General features: G+C 44.9%; 1 protein-coding gene across 1 annotated transcript in view; it reads left to right on the forward strand.

The window, feature by feature from the left end:
- PIR (pirin) overlaps positions 1-26,732 on the forward strand; it is a 97,678-nt gene that overhangs the window by 25,584 nt on the left and 45,362 nt on the right. The window contains exons 4-5 of the mRNA XM_024744130.1: positions 11,483-11,566; positions 13,473-13,679. Coding sequence (XP_024599898.1) covers positions 11,483-11,566; positions 13,473-13,679 — 291 coding nt within the window. The remainder of the gene's footprint in view (positions 1-11,482; positions 11,567-13,472; positions 13,680-26,732) is intronic.

Below are 26,732 nucleotides of genomic sequence, written 5' to 3' on the forward strand. Positions count from 1 at the left end.
TCATATGAGGGAAAGAAGCAGTTTAATGGAAATATTCTTTGAAAGTAGTCAAAATATATTCCCAACCAATTTCCCCATCTGCCCCACTCCCCCACCCGATTCCAATTACAAACAGAAAACATTCGTGTCTGAGAGACTACTTTCCTAGAGTTCTTAAGTAGACAAATTGAAGCGGGATGTAATAAAGACTATATACTAGTCGTTAAACATTCTTTTATGTTACCAAATATAAAATAATGCTTCTTAAGTGAGACCAAAGATAAGTCTAAAATAAACTAACATAGATCATTACGTGACCAAAAGCTTCTTCCAAACGTTGAGCTCCATTAGCAAAGCTTCTTCAGAGTTACCCGTCAATACACTCTTTTCAAGTGAAATGCCTGAACATGCAGAAGTAAATGCAAAGGAAATTTGCCTCGCAGTAATATTAGCTCCCTGTTGTATGAGACGCTTCACGTGCTTTGTCTGCTTTAGCTCTAAACCTCACAGCAACCCTGAAAAGCAGGAATTGTTAGCACACATGCCCACCCTCCATTTTACAGACGAGGAAACAGAGGCCAGAGAAGTGGTGACTTGTCAAGCTCACGGCCCGTACAAGGCAGGTGGGCCCCTCTGATCCCAGGCCCACACGGGTCCGCTCTTCCATGCTCCCACTCCTGGAACAAAGTTCCCATTCTGTACATCTGATAGTGTTTCAATACATAGACGCGTTCATAGCGTTTGAAGTGAGGTCGCACAGGCGGCACACATCCTCACACTTCTTCTGTGACTTAGTGTGGGACCCACTGCTCTCATGCTTCAGGGACCTGGATTTTCCTGCCCATAAGTTCAAAGTAATGCTCTCACTTCTCTGAACTTCCAGTATAATGAGGAAATGGATTGGGTTGGTTGACTGCTGGGATATTTAAGGACCAATCATTTAACTTCTTGTAGCCACAAGGAGACCATTCATGATTAGGTATAACATGATAATTAACAAAATGGTGCTCTAGTCGCTTATGACCTTTTATTACAACCTAAAGATTCTTTTCCTCCTCCTCTGTACCGTTTTGCCCCACCCACCCCAGCTTTTCCCCAATATTTCAGTCCTGTAGGGACCAGCTGAGGGGGCTGCCTTCTCCATGAGTTACTCCCCCATTCCTCTAGGTTCATCCTCATCAGGATTGATCTTTCTTCTGTGTCCAGTGGGACTAATTGTACTTCTCTGCAGCATTCGCTCCTCTTAGCTACATGTTTTAGTAGTGTCCTCCCTGCTGGAATTACCAGTAGCTCCCTGAAGGTAGGGAAGGGATAATCATTGTGTTCCCCTTGGGTGCTTTCTAACTTCCTGTTTATGAGTTTGTGATGACATTTTCTCTTGTGCAGGCTGAAATGAAATAAAAAGAAAATGAGATTAAAAAAGATTCCAAAATTAAAGGATTATTTAAAAAGACAAAAGAACGGGCTTCCCTGGTGGCGCAGTGGTTGAGAGTCCGACTGCCGATGCAGGGGACACGGGTTCGTGCCCCGGTCCGGGAAGATCCCACATGCCGCAGAGCGGCTGGGCCCATGAGCCATGGCCGCTGAGCCTGCGCGTCCGGAGCCTGTGCTCCGCAATGGGAGAGGCCACAGCAGTGAGAGGCCTGCGTACTGCAAAAAAAAAAAAAAAAAAGACAAAGACAAAAATTGGCATCCCTGTATCACACCCCCTTATTATAAAGTGTTTTATTGCTTCTTGAAGTCCAAAATCCCGAGAACTGGCCCAATAACATCAAGTGCAATGAACACATTCACTGAAACATTCAGAAATTAGATCCTTACAATGAATCGAATCAGGAATAATAAGAAATCACCCACCAAAAGGTGTCACCTGCTTAATTAAATTAAATATTATTATAATGAAATTTTAACAAAATATTAAAAGAAGAGGGAAATCGACATGATTCCCTTAACTCTGTCTCTGTATGAGCCCTGTGAGCCCCAAGCCTGCCTAGGACCATGTGTGCGGAGGAGCGTTTCAGGCCTTTCTTTCTTGGGTGTTGACCTTGACAGCTTTTAACTGGAGGAAAACTCACTTCTGCACCACAGCACATCCCCTCCCTTGATGAATAGAGGGCAGCCTGCCTCATGGACACGTGGTCTTTGAGCAGAGACAATGCGCTTGGGCTGAAAGACATACTTAGTCATTGGTGAATCTTTTAGCCAGACAGCTCCCTGGTTTGGCGAGAACTGATTTTAGAAAAACAGTGAGCACACATCATAAGGAGCAGCAGAGGGCACTCTTAAGCAACAGTGCTTCGAAGTACCCACTTTCCCGCTGGGTACAGACATAGTGCTTTTTTTTTTTAAAATAATTAATTTATTTTTGCTGTGTTGGGTCTTCGTTTCTGTGCGAGGGCTTTCTCTAGTTGTGGCAAGCGGGGGCCACTCTTCATTGCCGTGCGTGGGCCTCTCACTATCGTGGCCTCTATTGTTGCGGAGCACAGGCTCCAGACACGCAGGCTCAGTAGTTGTGGCTCACGGGCCTAGTTGCTCCGCGGCATGTGGGATCCTCCCAGACCAGGGCTCGAACCCGTGTCCCCTGCGTTAGCAGGCAGATTCTCAACCACTGTGCCACCAGGGAAGCCCGACATAGTGCTTTTGTATGTGGGAAATTGGGGTAATTCTAGAAGCTGGCACACCATTCCCTAGAAGCCCCTTCAGTATAACATGGGAAATGAAACAATGGACGTGAACGCCTTGACCACAGTTTTACAAGATGTAGGTGGTATCAGTTAAGAGGCTGGCCTGACGACATGGGGAGCCAGGGGTAGTTTGTCTGAAGAGATTCCCCTAAAGGGTTGAATCCTGAGTGGAGTTTGAAGAGGAAGGGCATGTCTGAATCTGGGGTTCTAGAAGCAGCTGGAAGATTCTCAGGAAGTTTGCAGTTCAGCCTGAGTAGATTTGGGAATGTGATCATCATAGAACCTCGATGTGCATGTCTGAAATTTTATTCAGGGTGAAAGGAAAATTAGTAAATTTGGGAGACTTTTGTGAGGGGAGCAACAGAAAAATAGAAAAGGAAAATTGCTTTCAAGTCACTTGTTCATTGCTCTGTAGTTAGACGTTGTTGGGTAGAACTTGTCAACGTCCACACCAAAGAAGGATCCCATGATCACCTCATCGCGGGATCACGGGGCTGCCTGGCCCTCCATCAACCTCTTCTCCACTTCACCTGGGAATCCCGAGGCCCGTTTTCAGCTTTGTATACAATAGCAAGGACCCTTCCTTTGCCAGAGGTGCCAGGTTGCCTGAAGCCCTCGCAGTTGGCAGCGCTGGCTCCTCTTGCAGCTCCCATCAGCTGTCTCCTCCAAGGCAGGCGCTGTGCTCACAACACCTGTGTTACTGCCAAGATGGCGCCAGCATTTGTGGGACACTGTGGGAGAGTGAAAATAGTTTTATTCTCAGAGACAGAAAATGTTAAGTCCTTTCTCTGCTGCTATTAATGGTGTAAACTTAATCACAGTAAGCCACAATGTTTTCATCAGTATCGTGTAGGTGATAATATATTCCCAGGATCATATGCTTTTTAAGTGCTGAAATGCTATGCAAGTACAAGATGCTGCCCTTCCTTCCTTCCTTCCTTCCTTCCTTCCTTCCTTCCTTCCATCCATCCATCCATCCATCCATCTTCAGTGTCAGCTATATGTTCTAGCCTTCAGGGAGGTTGCATTTTCTTAGGGAAGACAGACAATAAGTGAATAACCAAATAATTACATAATATAGTGCCCTTCATGAGAAAGCTAGGAAGAAGAAACAGAGTCGGAGGATTGAGAATAGATTGACCAGTTAGATGACCTGGTTGGGGGTGGCCTGTCTTAGGCAGTGACATTTTTTTTTTGATGTGGATCATTTTTAAAGTCTTTATTGAATTTGTTACAGTATTGCTTCTGTTTTGTGTTTTGGTTTTTTGGCCGTGAGGCATGTGGGATCTTAGCTCCCTGACCAAGGATCGAACCCACACCCCCTGCATTGGAAGGCTAAGTCTTAACCACTGGACGGCCAGGGAAGTCCCTAGGCAGTGATATTTGAGCAGAGGCCTGAACGAAGTAAGGACACAAACCATGAGAATATCGGGGGAAATCATTCCAGGAAGCTCCAGTGCGGACCAGAGGGAGGACCCATGAACAGGATCTCTGCTCGAGGAATGTGGCAAACGTGCTGATTCTAGAACTTACTGAACACTTGTTATGTGCTTTGCATGCATCACCTGGGTTATCCCTCACCATGCTCGGTGAGCTCATTGCCTGGGTCCCTGTTGTAAGTGAAGAAACTGAGCCTCCGGGAAGTTAAGGCCTTCACCCCACATCTCACACCTGGCAAGTAAGTGGCAAAGCCCAGGTTCCCACCCAGGCTCCAGTGCCCGAGTGGCTCCCGAGGCAGGGCTTCACCAGCAGGGGGCGTCTCCGGGGGTTGTGGCAGAGCGTTAAAAGGTTTGGGTTTGCCCCTTGGCTGAATACCTAAACCATGTTGCTTCTCTTTTCCTCTTTTGTGCAAACGACCTTCTGGCACTTGTGAAGGTGTTTTTGTGGGGTCGTGATTGGATGAGCCAACTTGGGGGCAGGGTGTGAATTTCTAGGTTTCTCAGTGATTGCTCAAGAAATTAAGACATTTTTGTAAAATAAGTCGGGTCCTGGATTGTATGGATTCAAACATGCTGTTTCTGTCCTTGAAGACCAGTTAGCCGCTTCGATTACGCAAGATGTTCCCTGCCGGCCTCTCTCATCAGCCATGACCTCAACCCGTGTTTTTGTTTTGTTTTTCTCTTTTTCCTACTCAGCTACCAATAGAGAAAAGGGCACCATTTTAGGGCAAATGGAAATTAAAAGAAAACAGAGTTTAATCTATAATATAACCTTTTTCTTTTAAAGAGTGTGTTTTGCATCTGTAACAGGTAATGAGGTCATGACACTCTTCTTCCTAAATACCAACCAGAAACAACAAACTCTGTTCAGTGCTGTAGTTCTTCAGGATTCATTTATAGCTCCTTGAGGTACACCTTCTCTAAACTTCATATTGCAGGTGATGCTTTACTTTCATTACTGTTGTGGGTTTGTGTCTTTCTCTTTCCAAATACAAACAAACACAGAAACAAATAAGAACTGACAAGGAAGCACAAATATTTCGTAGAGACCCGTGGAAAGTTTAGGACCAGGAAAGGATGCAGCAGGACCAGGAAGCACGGCAAGTCCTTTAAGAAAACACCTGTTTCAAATTACAGATTTCTTACTTCATTAGACACATGCAAGTCTCCAGTTTAAACATAACACTCCCAATCCCCTTAACCACCCACGACAATTCTCCAGGTGTTTGCGATTATGTAATGGCCTAAAAAATCGACTGGATCATGTCAGTTCTCAAAGTACTGCCTGAGGTTTGTTTGTTTTTGAATCCTGGCAGCCCCTAATTTATCCTTAAGGCCTCAGTGTAACATTTACAGCACTTAGCAAAAATAAATAAATAAATAAAAGGTAGTAAATAAAATTTCCTGGGTTTCTGATTTTTCTTTCCCCAAAGGCTAAAAGCGTGTTTTTTGCTTTAAGTAGTAAAGGGTTGGCATTACAGACTCAGTAAAGCGTTGTTGGCCAGGCTTCTCTAATTCAGATTTTATTTAGGATAGGGGAGATGCTGTTTACTCGTGTATTGCCAGAGAAAAGAGGACATCCACACTGCAAAGGTAGGGGAAGAAGGCGGCAATAATGGTCTCGTCAGTCTTTTAGAAACAGTGTTGGAACTGCTCCCTAAAATAAAATTTCCAAAAAAAAAACCAAAAACCCTCTTTTGATATCCATGTAAATTTTCATCTTTAAGTGACTCATGTTCCCGACAATTTACTTTTGCAAGTTGCCTGACATAGTTTTAGATGATTAACAACTTGAAAGTCCCTAGGCTTGGATAATTGAAAGATCTTGGGGGAGGGAAAGAACATGATTTGAAAGGGACTCCTTTGAGAAGCCAAAGGGGAGCTTCAGCCCGAACAGAAAGAAATTTGCCTTTATTATGCAGTTATTTTAATTAAAAGTACATGAATAACAGGAAAAGGAAAGCAATTCTAGACACTGCTCAGTGTAGTTTGGCTGGTTGTATGAAGTTTGGAAGCTTTTTATTTGTCCTCTGAAATTCTTAAGCTCTGTATGGAGTCCTAAGTGCTTAATTCTTATTTTGGCATGAGTGCCCTCTATAAGAATTCCAGATCTTTCCCATCTAGCAGCATATTAAAGGCAGAGGTACCTGTGTGGTCCTCACAGGTAATAGTGAGTTATTCTGATTCTTAGTGTTTTGCCTTGTGTCTTATTGCCTTCCTTCCAGCCCCAGTTTACGCACACAGGGAACCAATATTCACCAGCATCTGTGCACAGTAAAGCATATCACTTTCATTCACTGATTAGTGGCAACATCTTTTTATTTTCCCCAAATAAAAAAAGTTTCCATTGTAAAAAGGTAAACTACTCATTGCAGAAAACGTAGACCAGCAGAAAAGAAAGCAGATAATAAAATGTACTTGCATTTCCACCCTTTGGAGATGACCTTTGTTCACATTTTGACACGTGTCCATCCAGGCACTTACACGCGTAGACAGCATGACGGGCTACAGTTTTATTTGAATGAATCCATTTAAATGCATCGTTGCCTTTGACCCTTTAAATACAATTGCTGCTCTGTAGCCTGCTTTTTTGATTAAATAATATTTCATTTTTCTGTATCAGTGAATAGAGATCTGTATCACTTTTTAACAGGTGCATAATAATATCGTCTTGTGTGGCTGTACCATTATTTAGCTAAGTGTACCCTATAAACCCATCGTCCAGATTGTTCCTGTCTTTTTGCCATCATAATAAACATTGCTGAGATAGATTTGTGCAGACATTTTGGATTTTTGTTGTCTCCTTAGATTTAAATCTTCTAAGTGTATTTTTAAAATCCTTAATCCATTTGGAACACGTTTCTGCATGTAGTGGGGGCTTACTCTCTTTTCTCTGAGAAATAAAATACTTCCTGCCATATCTGTAAACAAAGGATGTCGCAGTCCTCAGGGATTGCAGCCACCGCCTTGGTGAGCTGGAGAGCCCTGAGGGAACTCAGGGATGAAAGAATACCTGCCATCTAGCAGCCGTCAGACTGCAGCCACTCCCCACAGTGAGCCCTGAGGAAACTCAGGATGTGAAAACACAGGATCCTGGCCCCAGATAGCTGAGGTGCATATCAAAGGAAGCATTTCAGTGAGCCCAGACTCTTGCATCTTCCCATACATAGAAGAGCGCTAAATTCCTTAACTTGAGATATCTGGTTTTCTTTAATTAACAGTAATCTTTCGACCTACAGACTACCTGCCCTTTGCTGCAAAACCCCCTATATATCCTGCCTCCCCCCTGGCCTCCTCGGAGCAGTTTCTCAGGTTTACTTGAGATGCTGCCTCGCGGGCTTGAGGTCCTTAGTATGCCCGCCGAATACAATATAGCTCTCGACTTTTAGGTTGTGAACATTCTTTTAGTCATATCTCATTTGGTCAGTCACTTGTTCCAATACTGTTTATTGGAAAAGGCATCCTTGCCCCACTGATTTGAAATTGCTGTCATTATATGTTAATTTCCCCTACAAATGGATCTCCTTTGTTCCCGTGCCAACGTTGCACTGTTGCCATTACGATAGCAAGTTTCCAGGAGGGGGTTTTAGACTTAAAATCTAGTCAGGGTTTTCCAGAGAAACAGAACCAATTGGATATATAGAGATTATGTAAGAGGAGATTTATTATAGGAATTGGCTCGTGTGATTAAGGAAGGTGGGGAAATGTCACAGTCTACTGTCTACCGGCTGGTGAACCAGGAAAGGTGGCGGTATAATTCAGACCGAGGCCCAGAATCCGAAGGCTGAGAATCGGGAGCTTTGATGTCTGAGGGCAGGAGAAGATTGTCGTCCGCTCATCCTTCCTCCACCTTTTTGTCCTATTCGAGCCCCCAACAGATTGGATGGTGCCCCACCCACGCTGGCGATGGTGGATCTTCTTTCCTCAGCCTGCTGATTCAAATGCTAATCTCATCCAGAAACACCTTCACAGACACACCCAGAAATGTTTTACCAGCTATCTGGGCATCCCTTAGCCCAGCCAAGTTGACACATAAAATTAACCACAGTCTAGACCCTCCAGTGTCTGTAGCCATCTGCCTGTCGCTTGCTGGGATAAAGGTTGCTACCAAGGCCATTCTGTACACAGTATACCTCGGTGACATTGTTCTGCAGGATGACACACGAAGAGTCCTCGTGTCAGCCAGCTTGACTTGCGCTGGAGTAAGTGCTCTACAAATACTTGGTTTCAAGATCCGGCACTCAATAAAATAAAATAAAAATAAAATAAAATTTGCTCCAGAAGAGGTGGGTTTTTTATAAGGCTGTAGTATAAGATTTCAAGAGCATGACAGTACCAGGTCTTAAGTTTCCCTGAGGTGGGAATATGAAGAGGCAGAATAAACAATGGCCTGCTTTCCTAGCCTGAATTCCGAACCAGCTGAGATGAAAGAGTAAGAAAGATAGCAGACAAAAAATAGACCTTTATTTCCAATAAAGCTGATACTGTCGAATGTGGCTTATATCTGCGGGCAGCTGGGCTCCTGAATACAGCACCTGAAACTGAGGCAGACTCTATTCAGACCTCACTGGCTGTGCTGGAGCCCTGCAGGCCACTGCCATGGGGGCTGGCCCTTCTCACAGAGGCAAAGAGCGGAAGAGGACCCTGACCTGTGGCAGGCTGATTCCCAAAGAGGAAGAGGAGAAGCAGGGTTCAGCTATGCGAGCGCAGCTTCCTCTTTCAAGTCCACCAATCAGATCGAGCTGTTTCCTTCCCACTATGGAGGGGTGGGTGAGATACAGCAAGAGTTGAGGAGTGTTAATGTTAATGGAGTACCCTCCATGGGGAGGGAGATATCACCAAGGGCAGCCGAGGTTTTCCCTAACACTGTGGAAGGTCCTGCCCTGCTGATGGAGCAGGGGTCACACTGATATAGGACACCAAGGTCATGGCTGAATCTAGTGTTAGTGCAATCTTGGTTTTATTTTGTGGCCCCTTCTCGTCTCTCTAGGCTTATCTCTTTGCCATTCGTGCTCTTTGAGTGAGTCATGATGTCCCTCACTTCTTGGTCTTCACACGTGCCTGAAACACACTCCTGGCCCACCTTCACTGCCATCTTTTTTGTCTGGCTTACTGCCTTCCCTCCTTAGGACTCACTTCCTCCGAGAAGCTTCATCTGGCGCCCAAGTGTGAGCTAAATCCTTCCTGTGCTCCTCACACGACCGTGTACTTACCCAGCAGGACCCTTACTCCGTATTTTATTCCCAGTTACTCTCTTCTGCATGAGAATATGAGCTTCATGAAAACAATTATTGATATTTTCTGTGTCGTTTCCATTGGAAGAGCTCAATGACTATTTGTTCAACGAATTCATAAATCTTTATTATTTAAAAAGTATTCTGTTGTAAGTTTTACATCTATGAATTGATAATCTTTTGGCTAGTTCCTAAATACACAAATGTATAGGAAAATGATCAGAAACCCATTGCCACTTATAGGTTATGAAACAACTTTTTGAATTTTCATATTAAAAAAAGTTAGATCTACTTTTTATGCCTTAGGATACTGCAAAAACAATCTGGCCTAGACATATATAATGCGTTCTTGTATGGGGGAGGAAATAATCTTATTTGTGTAAAACAGTAGTATCTGATATATATGCTGAAACCTTCATAGATATTTTCTCTTCTCTTACCTCTTGGGTATATTTTTTTTTTGTTTTTCTTTCCTGTTGAAATATAATATTTCTACTCTTTCTTTCTGTGGTTTTAGAGATTTGTGATTTGTTCCTTAAAAAGTATTCTTTACTCTTTTTAAGTAGTGACTTAAATTGTTATATTTGGTGGAATGAGTCTTTGAGCAAAAATTAGATCTGGCTTACATAATTACAAGAGATGTTGGGATTTTAATTGCAGACTGCATTTTCTGGTTTGCTCGTTTAATAATGGTTAAAGAGAGTTTTGAAGTACAGTTTCCAAGGTTAAAACGGATAAACACATTAAGCTTTAAAGAAAGCATTTGGATAGCTAGAATGTGAAAACTTCATCCAGTGATGCAAAGGATCGGAGTTGTCACCCGTAAGCCTGAGGCGGGGAGCCACGCGTGGTTTGCCGGTAAACATGGTTTTGCAGACACCTTTCAGAGCTGTTGTGGCTGATTGGTATTTCTTGTTGGCATTACAGATGAATTTCATAAGTGTGTACAGAATGAGCAAAATGGAAAGTCGAATCTAAATAGAGGGGTACAGAGAGGACCCCAGCACCAACGTACAAACAGCGTCTTAAGCTTTCAGTGTTAAGTCTTACGTTTCACATGTTACCATGTCCCTGGGGTAGTTTCAAATGCTAAGTAGTTGGGTGTCTTTTTCATTTTTGTTAGTTAGGATAATCACAGTCGTTTTTAAAATGAGAATTGTAGAGCTGCTTGACTTTTCCGTTTAGTGAAATCATGAAATAAGAAGGGCTCGATTTTCTAGTGCTGTTTAGAATCGGTAAAATTTCGTTCTGCCAAGAGGTACTGTGATTGCAGACGCTCCCAGGAAGGTTTTGCTCCCTGCACAGAATGCCTACCATAGATGGCTGCTGGGACTCAGATTTATTTACCAAGATCAGTGTCGTCAAATAGAACTTTCTTTAAAGATGGAAATGCGTTATAATCTGCGCTGTCCACTGTGGTGACCACTAGGCACATGGGGCTGTTGAACCTGCGAAATGTGACTAGTGCAGCTGAATTTTTTATTTTGTTTAATTATTTTAAACGTAGCCACTTGTGGCTAGTGGCTACTGTGACGGACAACACAGAATGTCAACACGGACAATGCTTTTAGATTTAGTACGGTCTTGCCTCTGGAAAAGTTGACTTTAATTTCTATGAATTCATCTGATATATCTCGCCAGCATTTATTGAGCACCTCAGGAGTGTGTGTGCCTGGTGTTGGAAAGACACGTCCTTTGGATTTCTCCTATCAGCCTGTAAGGGAAGGTGTGGAGGCCTGAGATCTGTCGTCCCACACACCTGGGTGAACGTGGCCTTGGTAACAAGGCTCCTGCTGTTTCAACAGGAGCTGCGTCTCTTTCACCCTGGGCTCTGGGACCCACCATGGCAGGGCCTCGTCCCGGCGGGCTGAGGGTATGAGTGGCGGTCCCTCTCACCCAGCTGGGAGCTCTGCTTGCTCAGGGCTGCATCTGCCCGGAGGAAGGGGCTCCCACTTGAAATTCTCTCAAAGATGTTGCCCGGGCTAGCGTGGCCCTGTCACTGAGGTTCATCCCCTCAGCTCAACCATCTTAGTTGCTCCTGACACTTCGGTCAACACATTTTCAGTGGAAAAAGTGAACAACTCTTCACAGCCCTCCAGCACCTACTTTTTCTTCTGTTTTTTTTTTTTCTTTTCTTTTTCTAAAGGTATCTTACCTCCTGGAAGGGGGCAGCATGGCCCATGAAGACTTCTGTGGACACACTGGTCAGTTGAACCCAGGAGACCTGCAGGTATGGCCAAGATGATGAATGGCTGATGGTTTCATAGTCTTTGGGTGAGGCTGCTCCGTCCCACCCACTTCTGGTAGCTTCCCGCGTCCCCTGCTCTGTTACACCTTGGACTTGTCCCTTTCTATCGCTTCTTGCACTCCGCCTGAAAACCTGCACAGGTCCCTTGTATTCCTCTCTCATGCTTCCCTGGGCCCTCACAATCAGTTTTTAGCTCCCACGTAGGGCTTTTCCTGATGCTTCTGAAAAAAGTAATCACAAGTCACTGTCTCGGCTTCCTTCTCTTGCGTCCCATCCTCCTGTCACTGAAATCAGGGTTGGCCTCTCAGCACTGCCCCCCAAACCTTTCCTGACGCTGTTCAGGTCACGGTCACTCATGATGCCCCAGTTGCTGCCACATTCACTGCGCCAGTTTCCGGCCTCATCTTTCTAGATCTCTCTGCTGCCTTTGAGACAATTTTCTATTTATCTTCCAGTCCATCTGCAGGGGTAGGTGTTGTCACTTAAAGAGCATGACCCAAACCCGGCCACCATCCTAGTCCTGTCTGAGACGTGTTACCATTAAAATCCCCAGAAAGTGCTTGGTTCATCTTCGCCAGTTTTTATAAGTGTGGACTCTATACAGGTAGTTTCTGGGATCATTTACATATTTTGGGGGATGACATCTGCAAATATTTGAATCGTGGTGTTTCAGTGAACAGGAGATTGAGAGGCAGAAAAGCAAAAGGGCAAAGAGTTGTGCCCAAAAGTCAACAGTAACCTGTCCCCGGAGCAGAGTGTAAAGCATAGCTTCGACTGCTTGTGACTCCGGAAGTGGATTTTTCCGCCCTCCATGCATCAATTCTAACGTGCCTCGGCATGGTTCCCAGTGGGATTGAGCCCCAGTTGCCCACAGGTGTAACCTGCTCGTTAACCCCCCTTTGTGGCTTTCTCCCTTGCCTGGCTCACCCTTCCTGCTCTTCCCTACTTGTGCTTTCTGTACCACTTGCCAGATATACTCCCTGCACTCGAGCCCTTGTCTCAGCATCTTCTGTGGGAGAACCCAAGCTGAGACGGGCAAGAAACCTACCTTTTGTGTTCTATCCCTTTATCCTCAGATCCCGAGGTTGGCATCTGGGGCTGGCCCCTCATGTGCTCTTAGTAAAGAAGTAAATGAACGCTTGAAAACTCTGCAGAAGAGCGGAGGCAGTAACTTCCTCCAAGTGGTGAGCGCTCCGTTCCCCGTGTTGAAGTCAGCCGCCTATGGTGTGGTGGGTCCCGTGGGCCTCCACGGGTACCAGTAGGCCCACCTCGTGTCCTCCAGCTGCTGCGAATACCGGCTGTTGATGGCTCTCAGCTGCATCCCACTCTGGGCGCTGCCCTCTATCCCGGTAACTGCCTCTCCCAAGGTTGTGCTCGCTACTGCAGGGTGGCCCACAGTCAAGGGTTTGCTGATGTGGGGATAGGAAAGCCTCAATTTGGGACAATTCTGAAGTTTCATCCGACTCCAGAGCTCCCTGTTGGCTCGGCTAAGGCCTCCGTTGTACAGTAACTGCATTGGTGATCGGCTTCTCCCCCTGCCCAATCCTGCTTTCTTCACTTGTTAAGATGCGTCTCCCGAGAGCACTTCTCAGTTTACTCTCTGCCTGCAACTCCCCATCTAGGGGCGCAATCTAAGACTCAGGGATGCCAAAGAGGGGGTTCTTCCATTTGTGTGAATTCCAGAGCTGATGATTTGATCGCACATGCGGAAGCATGGGACATGTTTGGAAAACTGGAAAGGGCCCCAGCAGTCGTCTCTGTCATTTTGTTATTTCTTGGAAAGCAGACTTGTAAGGTGCCTGACTTAGTTACCAGGTGGTAATCATCCCACCTGTGGACTCATTAGAGGCCGGGTCACACTTCCTTCTTGTCGGTCTGGTGTTCGCAGTGGATGACCGTGGGCCAGGGCATCGTGCACGCCGAGATGCCTTGCTCGGAGGAGCCAGTCCACGGCCTACAGCTGTGGGTTAACTTGAGGAGCCCACAGAAGATGGTGGAGCCTCGGTACCAGGAACTGAAAAGCAACGAAATCCCTAAACCCAGTAAGGAGGCCGTGACCATTGCTGTCATTTCTGGAGAAGCCCTGGGAGTCAAGGTAAGCCGCGCTGCGGTGTGTTTGTGAAAGCTGAGGTATGCAGCGACACGAGGCTGGCCCGCTCTGGGTCGATAACTCTCACCGGGTTTGTCACGGTTCAAGTCCCGTGGGATGGACTTGCTTCAAAGGTGTCAGAATAAATGCAACCTAAGGGAACCCAGAATTTTTTTTGCCACGTGCAAACCTTTAGAGTTAGGAAAATTACAGGAAAGCAAGCTCATGTAAAGAATTTGGTAAAAAAGCAGTTTTCAAGATTCATCTTAATATGTGTGCAGATTGAGCCTGTTTCCTTTTGTTTATCGTGCAGTTTTAGAGTGCCTCGTTTAAGAAACAAAAACCAAAACTGACTCCAGTCCCCGAAGATTGATTTAATTATTTATGCTCAACTTAGTAAGGACAGCACACTACGACATCATAGAAAGGTTTTTTAAAAAATTAACTTGAACATGTATTTAATCCATACACGCCACGCCCTGTACATTCTTCTTAAGTGAGACTTTATAATATTTCAGTTCCAGGTCCCACCTTTTAATCAAATGAGATCAATTTTGGCTAAACTTTGTGAAGAGATTTTGGTAGGAAAAGGGTATGGCCAGTACTGTGTTAACGGCACACCAGAACTGCTTGCCTGGAGCCCAGGTTCCTGGTGGTGAGCTCGGTAGTGTGGTCTCTTAGGCAGAAATGGTTAAAAGGGATGGGAAGGGGGGATCTGGGAGGGCCCCCCCCACCTCCAGTTGCACACGTGCTACCTGTTGTCTGTTACCTGTTGTTGAGTGGTATCAACATATTGGGAACCACTTTGCCATTCTCTTCGTGCAAAGAGCACTTAAAACTATTTTACATACTAATTTATGTAAATTTAAATTTTGTTTATATGCACCCACAGGGATGATGGCCAGGCAGTGGGATGCATTCATGGTTAAGAGGTGGGTCATGATTACTGGTTAGGACTTCACTGGTTTTTGTATTTCCTGCGCCGTAACCCGCAGTTCTTTTCCTGTACCGTGCCTGGGAGTATGTGTTATTTTGCTTTGCTTCCAGTGCAAACAGAAGCGATTGAAGAAAAAAAATATCAAAATTCACTCCCTAATAAGCATATATAGCTGAGTGCTATCTACGCCCTGGCAGGCCTCCACGTTACTTTGCAGTTGGAAATGTCACCCTTCATTGTGTTTCTGTGACCCATTCGTGTTTTGCCAAGCATTGGGCAGTGCGCTTTTCAACTGTGCGTCGAGTTTCCTTCTCTTCAGCTTCACAGGGGAGAATACAGGTCCTGTGAGGTCTTTCAGGTATAAGGCAGAGGACCTCACCTTGTGTAGGTGGGTCTAAGGCAGGGAGGGTCTAAAGAGAGCTCAATTGGTGCAGAGGAGAGGCAGCTCACTGTGTTGCCCTTGGCGTTTTTCATTCTGTGTTTTCAGGACTCTAGGGACGGGCCTTGGGATACTGAGGCAGATGGTAAAGGTCAAGAGATTTCCTTCTCTCCACTTCAACCAAAGCCCAAGGCTTTACCCAGTCACATGTATTGGTATTGTCTTTAAGATTTCACTTACAAAAAGAGTTATCTGCAGCTAAAAAGAGAAATTAGACCACTGATTTAATGCATAATCAAAGCCAGCCATATCATGAATCCTTAACATTTACAACTGCTTCTCTTTTATAGAAAATACAGTGCAGTTTTAATGTCAGAGCTGGTACCAATTACAGGCAGAAGGACATTTTAAAGCACTTCCAAGCAGCAGACCACGTGCTCTTGCAATCCCAACTAAGAATTAGAAACCAGACGTTAATAATGTTTTAACTTAGTGAAATAATGTCTTAGTAGCTGCCAGCCTCTCTCTTTTTGTCAACTGAAACCTCTGAAGTGAATTACATTCTCCTAGATAAGTGATCAGTCTTTATTTTTTAAAATTAATTAATTAATACATTATATTTACTTTTGGCTGCATTGGGTCTTTGCTGCTGCACGCGGGCTTTTTTCTAGTTGTGGCGAGCGGGGGCTACTCTTTGTTGCGGTGTGCGGGCTTCTCATTGCGGTGGCTTCTCTTGTTGCGGAGCTCGGGCTCTAGGTGGGCGGTCTTCAGTAGTTGTGGCTCGCGGGCTCAGGAGTTGTGGTTCACAGGCTCTAGAGCCCAGGCTCAGTAGTCGTGGTGCGCGGTCCCCGTTGCTCCGCGGCATGCGGGATCTTCCCGGACCAGGGCTCAAACCCGTGTCCCCTGCACCGGCAGACGGATTCTTAACCACTGCGCCGCCAGGGAAGCCCGATCAGTCTTTATTATGAGAGCATTTGAATAAGGGACTCTTGGAAGCCTGGGCAGCATTAATTTGGGCTCTGAGAGGCCATGTGGTGCTGTGGTTACCAGTGTGGACTCTGGAGACAGCTGGCCTGGATTAGAATCACCACCATGAACTAGCAGTGTGGCTTAGGGCAGACCATTGAACCTCTCTGTCCTTCGTTGTCCTCATGTGTAAAATAAGGTTGCTGTGAGGATTAAGTGATTTTTTTTACACTTTAAGTTGTCAAAGCAGCATCAGACGTGTTGTAAGCACCACACGAACGGTAGCTGTTATTATTATTATTATTTTTTTTTTTTTTTTTGCGGTACGCAGGCCTCTCACTGTTGTGGCCTCTCCCGTTGCGGAGCACAGGCTCCGGACGCGCAGGCTCAGCGGCCATGGCTCACGGGCCCAGCCGCTCCGTGGCATGTGGGATCCTCCCGGACCGGGGCACGAACCCGTGTCCCCTGCATCGGCAGGCGGACTCCCAACCACTGCGCCACCAGGGAAGCCCCTGTTATTATTATTATTTTGATTACTTTGTGTTAACTTGGGCAGGAGCTGGGCTGAGATTTATGTTTGTGGTCTATGCTAAAGGGACTTGCTGGGATTTGGGAAAGGTAATTAAGCTGCTCTGAAGAAAAGACACCAGTGTGAGTCACGGGGGGCTCTTGACCATTTCTTTCTGGGTGTCGTAAGAAACGTAGTTTTGCACATCTGAAGCCTTAATATCTGCTCACACAGGGATGATTGGATTGCATCAGGAAGATAGTTTTAAGTTAAATCATGAGGTGAGGCTGAGAATATACCTTTCGAGAGATTGATGTGTTTATAACCAATAGAGAGTCACCAACAGCTCCCCTCCCAGCACCTTAAATAGCTAGAAAATGGAATTAGTGACCATTCCAGCACTTCTCCAGTTTTAATATTCACATCACTTGGGGCTCTTGTTAAAATGCAGACTCCGATTCAGCAGGTCTGGGTGAGGCCTGAGGGTCTCCATTTCTAACCGGCTCCCAGGTGATGATGTTGCTGTGGTCTGGGGACCACGGTTTGTGATATGTGTTATGTTCCTGGGATTCAAGACATGGGAGTTTACTTATCAGGAGGGACAGTTTGATTAGGTACCTATAGAAGATGTTAAGGTCCAATTCTGTGGCTTTTGGCAAATCTTCAACCTTTATGTAGTGAGGGCCTTTTTGTGCAGAACGCTATAAGCTTTTGCACGCAGCACGACTGACCTTTGATATTCCCAAAGCTAGATGTGTCCCTGTTGCCCAGGTTATATGTGTCTGGGCATTTCTTTAGCCCTTGGGAAGCCACAGCCAACTGTGAGCAAGATTCTGCCAGGACAGCACAGTGTAAAGTGAAGGCTGAAAGGGGGAAAAGATAAAAATGGGATACTTTGAATAGTTTCTGTCACTTCTGGAAGGTCAAAAATCACATGTTTATTTCATGAGAATATGAAATTCTCCAAACCCCATTCCATCCTTATCAGGCAGCCAATCAGGAATATTTATTGCCAGTTCTCTCTGCAACATGATTCTTTTCCCAGCAAACGCCTCTTCTTGCCTCCTGCTGTTTTAAATTACATTATGTCAGAAGCAAACCTTAAGGAGGCCTCAGCCCCACCCGGGTCAGAAAAAGGCTACCTTGAGCCAGACTGCTGAGTTCAAGGGCAGCTCCAGCACTGACTGCCTGTAGAGAAGTCATGTAAGCTTGCTGGGCCTCAGTTTTCTCATCTGTAAAATGGAGATAATTATAATGACCCAGAGGGTCATTGGGAGGATTCACTTGGTTAATATGGGTAAAGAACTTAGAACAATCCCTGGCGTCGAGTAAGCCCTCTATAAGTGGTTGCTACTTTTACTTTTTTTAAAAATTATTTTATTTATTTTATCTTTGGCTGCATTGGGTCTTCGTTGCTGCACGTGGGCTTTCTCTGGTTTTGGTGAGCGGGGGCTACTCTTCGTTGCGGTCCACGGGCTTCTCATTGCGGTGGCTTCTCTTGTTGTGGAGCATGGGCTCTAGGCACACCGTCTTCAGTAGTTGTAGCACATTGGCTCAGTAGTTGTGGCACATGGGCTCAGTAGTTGTGGCCTCAGGCTCTAGAGCACAGGCTCAGTAGTTGTGGCGCACGGGCTTAGTTGCTCCGTGGCATGTGGGATCTTCCCAGACCAGGGCTCGAACCCGTGTCCCCTGCATTGGCAGGCGGATTCTTAACCACTGCGCCACCAGGGAAGTCCTACTTTTACTTCTTTGCAGAAGCTTTGTGCAGTGTTCATGTGTCCCACAGTCATAACAAGAAGAAGCTTCCTTCTGATGAGCAGACTGTATATTCATGTATTGGATAACCAAAATTTTAAAAATTCACTTTCCAAAAGAGTTTGCCAAGCGTGTCATGTAATTTGCTCAGATCTTGTTTACCACTGTGCCCCCAGCACCTGAAACAGTGGCTGATACATACAAGGCAATCGGTAAATATTTGCTGGGTGGATAAGTGAAATCGTTAAAACGTAAACGAATGCTGGAATAAGAGAAAGTAGGCTGAAGTAATAGGATCGACAATATAGGGATTAAGAATGACTGCAGTAAGCTTAATACAAGCTAACTAAAAAGTTGAGAGAACAATGGAATTAGCTAATATCCATTTTCAAATGAAATAAACTATTTAAGGGATTCGGAAGCAGGGAAATAAAAACCAGATTGATTTTTTTCTTTAAATATGAATACTAGGCTGTTTTGCAAGACCCACATTGTTCCTTGAAGGTTTCTTAAATTCAAGCAGTGACACCAATCACTGAGCAGAGGTTTGGAGGTTCGTAGTTCCCTTTGGGGGTCCACAGACAGGTGTCTCCTTGTCTTTGGTAGCGTCTTTCCTGTGGGTTTCAGGGCGTGGCTTGATCTGTAGTAGCGGACATACTGGCTTTCAGTGCATCCCTGTGGGCCTTCCCCCTTCTTGGCCCCGATTTAGCTCCAGCAGGCATTGGGAGACCTCTTGTGCCTTGCACCAAAACCCAACGTGCCCACTAATCAGCCTGTGTTGGTTGTGGGCTAGCATGTGATTTGTAGCCAAGCCTGTGATTGTCACCTCCGATTCGCAGAGCTGGGGGTGTCTCCAGGCTGTGGCAGGCCGTTGGTACCCACACACGCCTTTTCTTACACCAGAACTAGAGAAACAGCTGCCTGTACCACATTTCGCAGCTTTTGTTTTCATCCGGGAAACTCCAAGGGCCAAATGTCATTTGAAACACTTTATCATCAATATAGAATTTTGTCAGTATCCCCCTACCTTAATTTGATTTAAAAAAATGTAGTTTATGTGGCTTTCGAGGAAATGCTCTTACAGCATGTCCAAATGGCAGTGGGTTTTGGGCAGTAACACTGGACAGTAAACTTAGAACATCTTTACATTGTACCCATTTTGCTCTTTCAGGGGCAATCTGAATTTTTAAAAATTGGACCTGGCAATGTGAACTGGACCTTGCCGACTTTACAGTTGGCCCCAGGTTTTCCGCTCCCCCTGCCATTTCCCTGGCCTTTCTGAGCTGGCTTCTGTTCACTTGGGGATGTGGGGAAAGCTGACCCCCTCCCCCAGGAGGCCTCTCTTTCCTTCCGAAGCCCAGAAGAACAACTTCTCAAGGTAGCATTTAAAAAACAATAAATCTTGAAAGCAGGTAGCACAGGCGCTTGTTTTTCCTTTGAAGTATTCCAGCAGGTTCATGAGTCTAGCTTGAAAAAGAATAATGGCTAGTCTCCCAGTGGCAGAGGTTGCGAGTGGAGCCGTGGGTTTCTGACGAAGGGAGCTCGGGTAACAGGCTTCAGCTGGCCCCGAGAGCAAGCAGAGGGAAAACAGCACCTGCTCAGAAAGGAATCCTCTCTTCCAAAGGCCTCTCTGTTCATTGTTTCTATTTATAAATCGGAGCGCTCTGTGATAGATTTAAAAACTGGATATTTAAAAAAACATTCCCTTTGGGATGGAGGGGGATAAGGATGGACCTGGGACTTCTCTCACTATGTCTTCTTATTTTTAATTTTGAAAGATGTAAATGTTTACGTATTTAAAACCAGAAAAAGAAAAAAAACCCCAAAGCTTAAAATGAAAACCGAACGGAAAGAAATGAAGAACCTAAAAATTTGTGTAAAGATCTCAGCAACATAACCATACAGAGAAAATATTTATTTTAAGACCTTTAAACATAGTTCTCTGACTGTACAGTTTGAGTGGGATATATTCTACAGGCAAACACATAAAATTTTAAACTTCATTTTGTGTTTGTATTGTTAATGCTGGCACCACAATTTTAAAACAGTTTTGTGCGTATTATGAAATAAAACAAATGAGTAAGTTTGTTAACATTTTTAGGAATCAAGATTTTTCAGTGTAAGAAAAATAGGTACAAATATAAAAGAGCTTAAAAAAAGACTGGAGTATTCAGTGTTATATTAAATACTAAATATTTTTTTAATGGATGGCCATTGTCTCTAAGAGGCAGTTTCTGGAAACCTAATATAATTCGATCATTTTAGGAATTCAAGATTTTTAATGATGCAATTTTATCTTTCTTTGTGACAACAGTGTCATTTTCCACTGGGTTTTATTTCCATTGATTTTTCTTTTATGGTCCATGTTTAATTAAATGCTATGAGGAATGCTTTTAAAAAGTCCCTCCTGAGAAATTCACAATCACCCAAACGAATTCACGCTGAATTTCCCTTTTCAGATTTTAAATAAATGTATTTTAATGGGTGGGTGTGGGGCGAGAGGCAGGGAAATATCACACAAGGCAGAGAGCCTCCTGGTCTTCCTCTGACACAGGGCAAGAGGGAAACAGAGCAGTTGGAGGAAAAGTTATTGTCAGGTGCGAAGTCCTGTAGAAATGTGGAGCCGAGGAATTCACCATCTGCATCTCCTTGCTAGTCGTCACCAAGGTCCAGCCCAGTCCCCTCTCTTTATTGAAGCCTTCTCAGCTGCCCTAGATCCACAGAGCCATCCTGTCTTCACCATCCATGAGATCTTTGGACTGACAATTATCATTTGATTCACGCGTCCCATTTCTCTACGAGCTCTTTTCATTCAGTCATTAGATACTTGCTGTGGGTACAGTGTGCAGAGCCCTAGAGATACGATGTGAATAAAATACAGCCTCTGTCCTCAAATAGGGTCACAGTCTAGCCGGGGGCGGGGAGAAACGGGCCAACATTAGAAGTATCATGTGATACAAGAAATGCTAAAACAGCGGTTGTGTAAAACTTCCGTGGTGGTCCGGAGGATGGAGAAGTAATTTTCCTTGTGTGGATGGAGGTAGGAAAGGAAACAAAGAAAAGAGATGGGGACAGGGGTCATGTGTTGTGATGGCTTATACAAAGGCTTGGATAGTAGGGGTGCACTGGCTGTTTGGGGATCACGATGGGGGGCTGCGTAGGCAAGCAGAAGCAACCAGATGCTGGTGGGGTTGTGACAGCGTGAAAGGAGATGATGCAGAGTACTGGGGAGGAGGGAGACCCAAGGCCAAGTTTGCCTACTCCTGGATTTTACCTAAGGCTGACCTTGGTTGTATATAAATTCCTGCATCCCTCTCTCTCCCAGGGTTTTTCAGTAGCATAGTTTGAGGGTAAGGTCAGGTGGGGTGCTGTGTGCAGCCCTGTCTCATCTCGAATTTCACAAAGCAGTTCGTTCTGTAGGACCCGCCCCATCACAGGCTGGGTAGCCCGAGCAAATGATCAGCCTCGTTGCACAGACAAGTGCAGATCTTGGTTCTGATTGAGTGTGAGACCAGGCACAGTTGGGTCTGTTAGTGTTGTTCAGTAAGTAGGAAGACACCAAAGAGCTTGTCCTTGTCCTGAGTTGGCAGCCGTAGTTGGCACTTCATTTGCAGTTAGGAATGTTCAAATAAACAGTGGTCAGGATCCGCTCACATCAGCTCTACAGAAGGCTGCTTTTGCCCAGGGCAGCCTGCTCACCCCAGAAATACCATTCCTGGTGCACACGAAGGGTGCCAGATGCTCTTATGCCTTCAAGATGTCCCTGCCGACCCAATCACCTAGGAAGAACATTCCAGTGGTGTCGACGAGCCCTCGTCTGCCAGTAAATGCAGATTGGATAAGTGCACTTTTAAACCAGAAGTTACATCCTGAGTCATTCATACATCGTTGGCCATTACTAATCAGGGTTACAAATTAGCAGCAGATTTAGACTAAGAGCATAATGAAAGCTATAAAAAGCAACGTATCACCTTCAGTAAAGGTGAGCGGACACTTTACATATCATTATAATCACTTCTGTGACTGTCGCGGCTTGTCCTCTGAGGATATAAGAAGTCTTTCCCCAGGAACACGTAACAGATTTTTTTTCTAACCACAGTGAGAAAACACAGGACAGCTTCAGAGAGCTTCAAAGGCTCTTGCCTCTTGCATTAAAAACTGAGCCCCTGTGGATATAAATGAAGTGGATATTGGTATTTTAAAAACTGGCACTGGCACATAAAGAGCTACACTGTTGAGAGCTACGAACACCATACTTTATTTTGCCCGAAGCACAAATCTTTGGGATCGTGTGGCTTTTGAACAGTTTGACCAAACTCACACTAAAATGTGATGAGTAAATTTGGTGTCAGGTAGAATTCTGATTACTTGAAGCTTCATTAAGAATTGTCCTGTGGTCAGGTATAGGTACTCCAAGAGAGAAAAGCATTAAAAATTTTCCACTCTAATGGGCTCTAAATCATGGATGGGGATGACTTTGTAAAGGAGGGGCATGTTGTGATGTTCCGACCGCAGGGAGTCCTTTTCACCATGTGTTGCAGGCCACGGGCCGTTGAGTGTATACCCTTAGTAAAACGAGATGAGGACATGGTCAGAGCCAGCCGTTGCTGGAAGGACTCCCGCACTGGCCATTGGGGAACTGGGAGGATTTCCCAGGAAGGTATTTATGCCACTGTAGTTCAGTTGAGCTCAGCAGATGTGTACTGAGGGATACCTATGTGCAAGACTCTGTGAAGATGTAAGGGAAAAAGAGGAAAAAAATCAGAGAGCTGGAAGTGCCCCATCGGAGGAACAGACACATCCACTGGTAACACGAGTACGCTCTGCTGAGTCACTGGGCTAGTAAACATGGCGGGATTAGGGGAGGGCAGAACAGATGGGGGGCTCAGCCCAGTCTGGAAGCGTCAGGAGAAGCAGGCCTGAATCTAGGAGCAAACTGGCCTGGCAAAGGGTGGAAAGAGTCTAGACAGTGTGAAGGAGACAGCACGAGTGAAAGCGATTCTGTTCGTAGGTGTCAGAGTTGTCCAGTGGAATAACTCAGTACTTTTAGGAGGCCTTCAAAACGTATGTCCATTGTTTTGAGCATGAAAATTGTTAATCATCTTTACCATGTAAAACTTTTGTGGTGATTTGGTTAATTTCTCTCTCTCTTTTTTGTTTAACTTGTCAATTTGATTCTCTTGTGTCTTTAAGAAAATCATGACTATACCGATGATGTTTCTCCTGGTGTTACTGCTCTTCTGCCTCCTCTGGCTTTTCTCTCCCTCTCTGCATGACCCAAACCAAAACAGTGCAAAAGTCCAACGGTACAGCTCTCACGTCACTGTCTGAAGGGGTCACCCATGTGGAGACTAGAGTGGTTCCATTTGGAACGCAACATGGGGTGATTAAGCACCGGCTTCATTGACGAATAAAATAATGATAATTTGCCTCTTTTTCATGAAACCTGAAGCCCCTCATGAAGCCCCCCTTGCTCTCTTGTGCTTCCATGTAGATGATCATTTTTAACATTATGGAAGGAAACCATGATGGCCCCAAATTTTCTTTTCCTGGTCCAGCTAGAAATAGCAATTGGAGAAATTTCAATGCTTCCTTTTAAAGGCAACCATTTTGAAACTCAGAACAGGGCCCTTCTTTCCCACCACCTTCAGACACCTGCCTGGCTCGGTTTTCCTCACCTTTCTAGGCTCTAAGTTCCCATCATCAAATCTCTAAGAAGAGAATAAGGTTCTGATCTAAAACTCGTTGCCTTTATAAACCAAGTCAAAAGAAATTATAATTAGAAATTATATTCTAAATAAAATTCCAAAGTGTCTTCACCCAATTTAAATTCTGCTTCGCTTGGGTAGAATATGGATTTTCTTTTTCTTTATAAGCGCAGTAGGCTGGGTTGCCTCCGCTGGACTGGATGTGGCTCCATCAGGACTGCCAAACTGGAATTCATTCTACCCCAGTTCTCATTTGTCTCACTTAAAAAATATCCCCAAAGATAATAGGACACACATTTATTGCAATACCAGCCCTGGTTCCATGAGATTTTGTTGCACAAGCAAATCTCTGAGCCCTAGAGCAGTTACATCTGCAGGAAATCGATGTACGCGGTGAGGCCAGAACATTAACATAGTTGGGAGAACAAAGCATGTATTCATAGTTCTCCATCCTCTGAGGTGAGACATTTGTGCCTTCTTGAAATTTAGATGCTTGTACTGGTGGCAACTCCAGGTCTTTAGAATATCTTCCACCCAACTGTTGAAGGCTAAGAAGAATATGAAGAGGTATTCTTCTGACCAATACACAGAGAAATGTGAATTCTAATAAACTACCACTTGATACCTTTTAAGCTGACAAAAATCAGGAAGGTGGGTATTATCAAGTGCTGGGAAGGACAGGAGGAGATAGAAACTTCCTGCGTGGCCGGTGAGTGTAACTGTATTCCTTGTGGAGAGCGAGCCGGCATTACTTAGTGAACCTAGCGCTGCATATAGGGTATGCCCCAGCCATTCCACTCATAGATATTTACTCCAGCAAAGCTTCACCAAGTAGACATATGATGGTGGTCATGAGATGATGTAGGTGGCGACCACTTAGGGAAAAGATAAGTATAATTTGGTGGTTACGTATTATGGAATATGGTACAGCTGCTAGAAGGAATGGATTATGTCTACTTACAGCTGTTTTATTAGATCTCAGGAAATAATGTGAAATAAATAAGAACAAGAAAGCAGTTTTGCACACAATACCACTTTATTTTTTAAGGCCACCTGTCTTTCTAAATGAACATACGGAGGGTAGGTTGGAAGAATGTTCATTAGGTGTGCTTGACTGAGAGCCAGTGGGGGAATGGGATTGAGGCAGAGGATGACGGAGAAAAAATACAAAATGAGGGGCTTTCATGGGTGTCTGTGACCACGTGCCATAGACCGTGATGTATGACCACTTCATTTCCATGTACCCACGGCAGGGGTGTGTGTGTGTGTGTGTGTGTGTGTGTGTGTGTGTGTGTGTGAGAGAGAGAGAGAGAGAGAGAGAGAGAGATTGATTGATTGATATATTTGTGTCCAGCAGCAGCTTTTAGGTTTTTTAGTGTAGGTGATCTCCTGTGTGGGTGACTTAAAGGATTCTAGGATGCCCTCACCCACGCCAAAAAAATTTCAGTTACATTATCTAAACTGTACCATTAGAAAGTCAATCCTTTGACAGTACTATAGATGGAAAAGAGCATGGACTATGGAGTCCAGTAGACTCGGGTCCACATTTCAGCTCTGTTGTTTAATACCTCTGTGGCCTTAGGAAAGTTTATTTTTGCACCTTTATTTCCTCATCTGCTGAATAGGGAGAATGCCGCATAGTGCATGGTATATAATGTGCCTAGCAACAAAGAGTGTAATTCATAAATATTTGTTCCCTTTCCCTTATCTGTCTCCGTTTCTGCTCCCACATTCCCTTTTTATCATTAGACTTTACTGACAGCAAATCTCTAGAATTTCTTGGGATGAGAAATGAAAATGGCTGACATCTTTGGTAGGTTTACAAGGTACTAAATTCTAAGTCAGAGCTGTCCAATGAAAATATAATGGAAGCCGTATGTCATTTCAAATTTTCAATGGACACACTCAAAAAGTAAAAACAAACAGCTGAAATTAATTTTAATAGTATACTTTAGCCAGTTATCCAAAATATTATCATTTCAATATATAATCAATATAAAATTATAATGAGATTTTTAATATTTTTTGTACCAAGTCTTTAAAATCCACTGTGTCTTTTTTTTTTTTTTTTTACACTCACGGCACATTTCAATTCACACTCGCCACATTTGCTGTGCTCCGTAGTTACAAATGGGTGACGGCAACTGTATTGGACAGTGAAGTTCTGAGTGCTTTACGTGTATCGGTTCTTTTACTCGTGATTTCACTTGGGTTCTCTGGAAAACAGAGCCTAAGGCAGGGCGCCCCCGGGCAGTGAGAGTGAGGGAGAGGGGAAGCAAGACAGATGCTTGGTGGCACAGGGGGCCTGTTCAGAAAACTGTGGCTCAGGACTTTCTAACGAAGGAAGAAACAGGAAGAATTTTTCTGTCATCCTACACCTTCCATCCCTCTTTGGCCAAAGTCAGCCTGTGGACGCTAATTCCCTGCCCTTCTTGATTGCGTCAGCAGCCCCCTGCGGCAGCCTCTGTGGAGGCCACACACCACGTCTGGTGGCTCGGATCTTCACTCCTGTCTGGGCGTGGAGGTCTGTCAGGCCAGACTCTGGAGCTCCTGGAGCTCCCGCCACTCTGGGGGGGTGATGGAAGCCATTCAGAACTTGACAGTCAGCCAGGAGGGGCCGAGGCGGCAGCAGCCATGGCACCTAGGGGTCTCCATAAGTGGCCGAGGCCTCAGAAGCCAGGGAAGCTGACTGTGTCCAGTCAGATTCTCACGACAGCCTGATGAGGGAGAGAACTGAGGCATCGCGAGATGAGCCACTTGCCCAGGGTTATGCATTTAGTGAGTGACAGAGCTGGCCTTCTAACTG

The sequence above is a fragment of the Neophocaena asiaeorientalis genome, unplaced genomic scaffold (assembly GCF_003031525.2).
Source record: "Neophocaena asiaeorientalis asiaeorientalis breed wild unplaced genomic scaffold, Neophocaena_asiaeorientalis_V1.1 scaffold882, whole genome shotgun sequence".
Lineage (NCBI taxonomy): Eukaryota > Metazoa > Chordata > Mammalia > Artiodactyla > Phocoenidae > Neophocaena > Neophocaena asiaeorientalis.